This window comes from Buceros rhinoceros, unplaced genomic scaffold (assembly GCF_000710305.1).
Source record: "Buceros rhinoceros silvestris isolate BGI_N320 unplaced genomic scaffold, ASM71030v1 scaffold26026, whole genome shotgun sequence".
Lineage (NCBI taxonomy): Eukaryota > Metazoa > Chordata > Aves > Bucerotiformes > Bucerotidae > Buceros > Buceros rhinoceros.
This window is the reverse complement of record NW_010418494.1, coordinates 1,275-10,005: the sequence shown is the minus strand read 5'-3', so window position 1 is coordinate 10,005 and position 8,731 is coordinate 1,275. Positions and strand designations below refer to the sequence as shown.

At 39.8% G+C, this 8,731-nt stretch overlaps 1 protein-coding gene across 1 annotated transcript; it reads right to left on the bottom strand.

Annotated features, from left to right (window-relative positions):
- Nucleotides 1–2,941: 2,941 nt before the first annotated feature.
- LOC104495591 (glycogenin-1-like) lies at nt 2,942–8,124 on the bottom strand (the record flags this gene model as incomplete). Its single annotated transcript, XM_010138575.1, has 4 exons — nt 2,942–3,738; nt 3,976–4,026; nt 4,672–4,891; nt 7,975–8,124. Coding segments are annotated over 4 exons (592 nt in total), but the record flags the coding sequence as incomplete, so codon positions are not given.
- Between the last annotated feature and the right edge of the window lie 607 nt (nt 8,125–8,731).

The window sequence follows — 8,731 nt, the reverse complement described above, 5'->3', positions numbered from 1 at the left end:
GAAATGTAGGGAAATGTCTGATATTTCAGTGAGGCAATGGAGTGAGAAAGAAACTCTAAGTATCTAACAAGCTGATGCAGTTGTGGGAGATCCAGCATCTTAGCTATGGAGACAAGTGTGGTTTAAGTCTGTTAGAGAAAGAATTAAGATGATTTGAATGATGGAGGACAGCGTGAACCCCAGTAACTGGTCGTCACTGGGAAGTTGAGAACACGAAAACAGAGCTACACCTGATTGAATTTTTTATTATTATTACATAGAATTTATATAAGTTAAACTTTCTTTCGGTTTTCGTGGCTCAGATTCTGATATTTAGAGATAAGCTGGAGAAGTAATTCCTGATTATGAATGAGAGATTGGGCTTTGTGTCATTCTTTCCGTTTTCCAAGTTAAAATTCCAGGAGGAAGAGGCCCATTTTAATGGCTAGTCAAGCTACATTGTTACTTGTGTTGAAATACGCTGACATTTTGCAGAATGGCTGAGTTATGATTATAAGAACAATTAGTAGTATCACTTTTCCTCTATTAGATGATGATTTCCATGTTCCAAAGCCAAATAAAAACTTACTGGACTGAGCATTAAGCTGTATGGCTAGTTAAGGTCTCTCCCAAGAAAGCCCTTAATGTATCTGAGAAAACAGTTAAAGGTCAAAGCAGAGCGCAGGGAAGTCTTAACTGAATTTGATAGAGCTGTTCAGTTACTCAGGCAGTTTAAAAACTACAGTGTTCTGGTTGTTGGGGTTTTTTTTGCTTTTCACCATCTTTAAATAGTCTTTGGCTATTGATATTCTCATTCTTGGAGTTTTAACTGTGTATGTTCTGTGGCAGGTTCTAGAAGTGGGCTTTTGGAATTACGAACTTAACATTTTTAATTTCAAAGACTTGCGTTAGTAGACTTATCATTCTGGGGGTGGTTTTACCCCTTACATAAAGAGACATAATTGCAAAAAAAAAAAAAAAAAAAACCAAAAACAACAAAACCCAAAACCCAAACTTCTACACTTTTTTTTTCCCCTCTAAAAAAAAGACAAAATTGCAAAAAAAAAAAAAAAAAAACCAAAACCAACACAACCCAAAACCCAAACTTCTACACTTTTAAGAGTTGCTCTTGACTTGTCACCATCTAAGGAATCTAAGGAACACATTAGATTATATGCTTTTTAAAGTGGAGCTCCAATATTTGAGTCATGATCTAAGCAGCGCTATGATTCTTCTGAATAGTGTTTAGAGTGTAGTGCTTTAATTCAGTTACTGCTTTGAGAACCTACAGTTCAGAGCAGAAAATTGATATATCGAGTGATACTATTACAAGGGATAAAAAGGGATCTATTTTTCTGCTAATGCTGCCTGCAAAATTGTGGAGGAAATAGTGGCAGATAATGACATAAAGGTCATTTTATTGAAAATACGCTGCATAGATGTCATACCTTCTGCTTTCCTGAGGCTGTGGGTAAACACTTGACCACAGTATGAGTCACAGAGGCTGGGACAGAATGGTTTTATAGGTTTTCTTTCTTTACTAACTATATTTGTGAACCCAAAACATGCAGGTTTTCATCTTACTCAGCATCTCTCCTTATCTTCTTGAGTTAACGTAACAAAACTTACATCCTAAACCAAATTTTCACATTGGAATAGTCTCGTGCTCTTACACTTTCAGTTCTCTCCAGTTAAGCTTAAAAAGAAGTAACATGTCTATTCACTAGTACAAATACAGACAAGGGGAGCAAAATGAAAACTGTTTAGCTGTCTTCAAAAGAGTAATTTACCATTTTCCATAGAGTATTTTGTGAGCATGCAGAACTCCGATACTTGTACTTGTTGGATAAAGTATACGTGTCACTACAGATTGTAACTAGTAATTCTTCCTGCTTTTACACAACTTCAAATTTATCTGAAAAAAACCCCCACAAAACAAAAACCAAACTCAACACAGCAAAAAAAAAAAAAACCCACCACACAGAAAAGGGCTAGTTACAACTGGGAGTTCAGATGCTATGTGCTTTTAAATAGCTACAAGCACCTTTGGTTTGGACCTTATCTTTAGTGTTTTTGCTAAATGGTGACCAAGGAATCTTAATTAAGTAGTGAAAACAAGTTAAAACTAAATCTCATACCCAGATTATGTCTTCTGCTTTACCAGCAAATGGTGACAGCTTGTTGATTGTTCATTGTATGTCTAGGCTAAAAGTTTAGCACCCTCACTAGCTTCCTGCCAAAATCCTCCTTTATTAGGAAATAATGAACTATTTTCTTAGTGTTTCTGGACTAGTACAGAATATAACTCTGAAAGACAGAACACTAAATAATTAGGTCCTGTTTATAGACTGTTGGCTAAAGAATGGATCTGTAACTTAGTGTAGATAACAGGTAATCTCTCTCTCTCTGTCCTCAGCATGCTTTTTGTTGTGGTGGTATCTTTACTGCTTTTCCATGTGTCTTAGAATACAGTGTGTAGCCTGAGCGTGGCAAAAACCCACTTCCTTTTACTCTCTGCACACATGGAAATAGTAGTTCTCCTAATCAGCGTAGGTCCAGTTACTTAAGCAGCTATTTGGTCTTTCTTTGTCAAAATAGCATCACCACTGTGTTTAAAAACAGGTTCACAGTATGCAGGGCTTATGTCTGGGATGGTCTTTACGCACCAAAAGAAAGATCCCCTCTTCCCCAGCTCCCTGTTGCTCACATGAGTAGCTTCAGCAGGCTACTTCCTCCACTGCCCTGTCCTATGCTTAGAGGAAGCTACTAAGAGGAGTGGCTGTAACAGCTCACTGGGAAGTGACTGTATACTCTGTAATAACTGCAGAACTGAAAGCTGGATACTTGCTAACGACAGCTAGAGTAGCGCTAGCAAAGCTTGATGATTATATCTGTTGACACTTTTGGACTGCTTCAGCACTCCCTTTTTTTTAATTGCTCAAGAGTTTAGGGAAGCCAGAAATGCATGATGACTTTTTATTTTTGTATCAAGTGTAACATTGCAATTAACAGATAAAACTCAGTTTACTAGTCCCATAGTATACAGAACTGAAAAATGCATTCTGCCATGCTGTAGGCACTGTGCGTAAGAACCTGGTCAAAACTTCAGTGCAATTGTGACTGGAAGAGCAAAGCAGTGCTATGGCTATTACATCTGTATGTATCCCAGTGTCCTTAATACATTTATGGTAAAGCAGAATGGCTACCACTATAGTGTATGAGCAATCCCATGAATTAGATTTTACATCTAAAACAGCAAGCAATCAATGCTAATCACCTTAATGAGGTGAGGTTACAAACCCAGTTTCAAGGAATATGTTGAGCCAATTGATCACAACAGAAGAAAATTTAAGCTGAAAATACCTGGTTTTATCTAGTAGGGAGAATTGAAAATTGGGCAATTACAGGTGGCCCAAGGAATTCTGCTTCCTAGCTTTTGCTCAGTCTTCATCTGTAGCACTGCAGAGGCCTTCAGCCAAGAAGTTTTTCATCAAGCTACTAGCAAGTGTAACTGACCACCACCTACACCTTCCTAGCTGTTAGTTCTGGAACAAGTCCTTGCATCACCACTGTTTGAGACAGGCGTTTCTACTGAAGGTAGGTATCAAGTTTCTTCTTGATGTTGTCAAAGGAATCCACTCCCATATAGTCAGCTTGGCCCTGTTCCCACCGTTCCTTGCGTTCTTCTGAAGATACAGTTGGTAATACCGGTGATGGTGCTGATATTGATATGTGGGACACTGCCTCTGTAACCTCTGCCTAAAAGGAAAGGCAGAGGTGAAAATACAGAAATATTTTGCATAGCTAAAGTGAGCAACAGGCCATAGAATGGGACAGTGAAGTAGATGGTTCTCATGCGCAGCAGCAAGCATTGCCAATGGGCAGGGACTGTGCAGCCTTCCTAGCAAAATAACAAAGCAGAGTTACAGAAGTTAGCAGCAAGGAGGGGGGAAAAAAAAACAAGCACCACAACAGTAAAGTTTAAGTTCTTCATACCTCTCTACAGAAGCCACAAGAGAAAGCCAGAGTATAGACCAAGCCCGATAGCTGCAAACAGTTAGTTAGAAAGATGTAAGATTAACGAGAGAAAGCGCATCTTAAGAGATCAGTAACTTTGGTCTTAGAAAGGTTGAGAACTTAAACCGGCCCATGTACTAAGCTAAGACTGTGAAGTCTGCAGTTACATGCAAGCTACTGAACTCCGCGAATGAGAACTACAGTTCGAAGCATTACTTTGGTTTTGGTCAGTATTTGGGTTCATCGCTGCCCATCTACATAAGTAGTCACTCCCTAGTTAGCCTAGTCTTACCTAGATTTGTTTTCACCATGCAAAATCTTTATGTCTATACTGCATGCTGAACTGGGGTGGTTCTGCTCGAGAACCTGATTGGCTGCACCGCGTTACGAGTTCAGACTCTCCTGTATATATTACAGAAGTGCCTACAGTTTAATTTCTGGTGGACTGTTAGCTACTGACATAGTTTGTTTTAGGCAGGCAGACAGCTATGTTCAAGACCACTAGGGCATGCTTCTCTTCTCTAGTATTTATTCTGAGCTCAAAAGAACAAAAGCAAAAAAACCCTGCATTCCACAAACTACACCACACCCATGCTTTTGAGGCAGAGGGAACAGTGAAGAACGTGCCGACCATGCTGGGATAACCTGTTCGCACAGGAATATTAAAGCACGTACCATGTTTACACCTGTAGTAATTTCTTTAACAATTCCATGCTGTTCTAGTAACGGTAAAACATTAGCTATGTAGGTATCCCACCACATGTTGAGGAATTCTGGGTGAACTATTTTAGGGTCGTCCATGTTGCCTCTTATGGTTTTTGTTCTGGAGTCATATGTAAAGTTCCATGGCTTTGTGCTTCCCAGGAAATGCACCACTTTAGTATTTGCACCGAACCTGTTGGAGAGAAAAGGTTTGAACCCACAATTTGTGCAGCTTTCTAGAAAACAATATATTTTGAATCGTTGACTTTTTTTAAAACCTGCAGATGTTCAGAATACAGAAATATGAGTATGTTTAGGAGGCTAAACACTAAATGATCAAACTGCCAATGTCTACTGGGATTGAAAGCATTGCTATACAACAGAAAAAATGCAAATGGAATTCTACATTACACTAGTCAGAATACAGCCAAAACCTAGTGGTCTGGGCTATTTAAGTACTTACAGCCAACTCAAGTCTTTAGGTAGAGTGATGTCCATAGCTCAGGAGAGAGCAGTCTCAATCAGCCGTTGCAAGCGGAACTGGTTTTAAAAGTGAAAAAGATTCTACTCCAAAGTCAGTGATCCAGATAGTTAGGCATTACAAACATTAGGCAGAGAAGGGTCTGCATTACCCTTTCAGTTTACATAGCCCTACAGAAAAGGATCGTAGGAAGGCCCTGCTGCAGGAAGACCAGTGTCCCTGCAAAATGGAAGTTCTGTATAACCTAAGCATTTCAGAGCGCTTCTGGTGTTGGTGCAGCAGGGTCTTGCTAGACAGCCAACTGTTGCTGTCTAAGTAACTTCAGTTTAGCCATGGGTGGGTTTTGTGGTGGTGCGGTTTTCTTGTTTGTTTCTTTGTAAAACTGATTTGAACTCCATTTTCAATACAGACTTCTAGCTTTGTCCCAGTGTTGCCAGTTACGTTCTTTTGTATTAAGAGTGTAGATGAGATGCACCCCTTTTGAAGTAAAGGACTTAACGCTAAAAGAGACCACGTTCATTCCATTCTTCTATGGTTCCAGAACTAGAGTTCAGCTTGAGTCACTTCTGAACAAGCAAGACCAGTCTCTCCAGTAACAGCAACTGTCTCTCCTAGTTCAGTTTGTGTTAAGTTAGGATTTCTTCTCAACGTAGTATGGTGAAAAGGGATAATACTGCCAAACTACTTTGTCTAATATTTTGTTAAACACGTCCTGGTAGTTTTGACCAGGACTCCAATGTTTTAATTTGTTTTACATATGGTTTATTGCAAAAACTTCAGAATACTCAAAACAATGCATTTAGGTGACAGGTTGTCCTATTGTAAGATCCTTGACTGTATTTCAATATTCATGTTCAGTGTTTTGTCCACAGCTGATCTTACTGCAGAATGAAAACCTATGCACGTATCAAACAAGGTCAAGTATTTGCACCAACTGCCCGGAAAAGAAAAAATCATCAAAAGGTCAGTTCCTGGGCTTTAACTTGATTTGGCATAAGAGGACTACCTCAGTTCTACTAGCTTTCACAGCACTAACCAGCCTGAGTTTTCTTCCTCTTAGGCCACGGCTGTTCTGAGGAAAAGCGTTAATTGTTCAAAAACTAAGGCTATTTAAGCTAGAGAATGCCTAAGAAGTGTTACGTTACACTTGCTGCAAATGGAGAAGTGTATTCTTAGTATTCTGTCTGCTTAAGACCTGTGCCACAGCTGACAGATGTGAAGCTTCGGCCGTGTTTTCAGTATCTGCTTTCTAGATCTGCAATACTTTCTTTTGACATTTAAGCTCAGCTCTTATGTCCACACTGGCCTCAGCAACTAATCCATCTTTCCCCATCTCCCAGAAAAGTCCTTCATCAATGTTTTGAAGTTAGAGAGCATTTGTCATGAATTGGCATTTTCCTTTAGAAAAAGGATTACTGAGACTGCTGTGAAATCTAGTCTCGCTGTACAATGCTGCGAAAAACTTAGCTATTGCTGTCAGTAGGTTTAAATTTCACTTTATTCCAACCGCTGATTATCAGGAGCATAGCTGCTCATCTAACTAAGGGAAACTGTTCCAACTCCTGAGCAGGACATTCTACTTAAAAGAGCTGCACTTCCAGCATTCTGCTTTTGAAGGTCTGCTAAATTCAGCCAGGCAATTAATTCAAGCAGTTAAATGTGCCTTTTTTTTTGTCAGGAGCCCCCAAATCCCCTTAGTCTTGTGTGGCAATAAGGTCATTTATAAATTTAAGGTAATGATGTGACTAACAACCAGCCAGTCATGGAAAGAGGACATACTCGACAACAGATGTTAGTTCGCTTATCAAATGCTATCCAACTCCTTAGTCACTCTTAGGCTTGCACATATTTCTTTAAATAAGTGTTCTACTTTTAGCATGACAGGATTTCAGATGGTATTCTGGTCACAAGACGTAGTCTGATCTTGAGCCAGCAACAGTCCTGCTTATGCTAGCTGCTGCTTTAGACGCTAGTAACCTGATGTCATTCAGAGATCAGACTGGTTTTATGCAGTTGGTACTTCCCCTCCCCCCCACTCCTGTAGCTCTTAATAGGAGTTTCTGTGTAACTCTCCAGCTTCCCCCCCGCTCTCCTCCTGTGTTTACTGTAACACTGAGTGACCCTGCCACTGACATACGGTTTACTCACGTGCCCAGTGTAATACTGCTTTCTAGGGAGGATACAGTTGTTTTCCTTACACAGGAGACATGCAATGGTAGGGTGGTTGGCTGTAGTCTTTGTTCCATCTTACTATTACTCAGGAAACTGAGATCTAGAAAGACTGTTGGGAGAGAACTCTAGCTTTATACAAGTCTTTGTTCACCACAGTTATTTGAATGGTATAGGTTGATCAGATGAACTGTAACTAGTGGCTGTTAAATACCCTAAGTATTTGAGTGAGGCAAAGGAAAGTTATCTAAGTGGGAACAATGCCACCGGTGACATGATGAAGTTCAGCTCGAGCTGATTCAAGAGCTACTGCCCTTGGTTAGTGCTTTAGTAGACAGTGTCCCACACTGGGAGAGCAGTTCTTCACTTTGCAAGTGACCTGTCGAATGTTCTTACTCTAAAACAACTTCAGAGTTACCACCAGGGATGAATGGTTTAGGCTACAGATACAGCTTTCTCTCCACATTTATGAGATGATTCATTTAACTAGTATTAATTCAACTCCTTTTGAAGAGAAGAAACTATTATACTTTCCTTTAGAAAAACTGTGTAAGTTCACATTGTGCCTGTTCATTCTGTTACAAGAAAATAGTTTATATAAGCACTGAAAGTCATCTTAGACTTACGCTTTAAATGCTGGAAGGTAGGAATATACAGAAGTGCTGCTCAAATTATAAATAAATGGTAGATGTTTGCTTATGTCTGTTGTTGCCCAGCTGCTGAAGAAGGTGTTTAATAACCCCTGATCTGCACCTGAAAGAGAAAGCATTAATAGGCTACAAGCATCACACAGTTGTTTTAAGAGCTCTTTCACTCACTTGACTAAGTAAGACTTGGTAACGCAGTTGTCATGTCCAGTAGGAGTTTGGCACAGAGCACTGGAGTTCTGTTTGTGAACAACCCTGTAAAACCTTGCAGCTTGATAAAATGCAAAAAATGAACAAGATTGTGTATGAGGGGTTACTTTTGCTGAAAGAGCAAGCTGCTCACAAACCCTGCCATTCAGTTTCTTTCACAGCTTAAGACCAAGCTGTATAAGGCAGCAAAACCCAACTGACAACTGAGTACTGTTAAGAAAAGCTGTAGCACAGAGGATCGAGTGCCAACAATTAGTTTTGTTACTTATGCTTATCGATGCATGGCCACCATCCTGACACCAGAGTTAGGGTATCAGTGGTCTGTTAGACTGCAGTCCTGGAGGCATCTACCTACATTATGATCTGATAAGGAAAGCACATTCTGTTTCAGTGACAGCTCTAGTAAAGCTTTATCAAATCTCTTAACAGGCAATAGGTATTCCTAGTTCTGGACTGAAAAGCTGAGGACTAACCCCTAAATGAAGAAAACAATCTAAGTTATGGCCAGACTTACTGTGTTGGGATG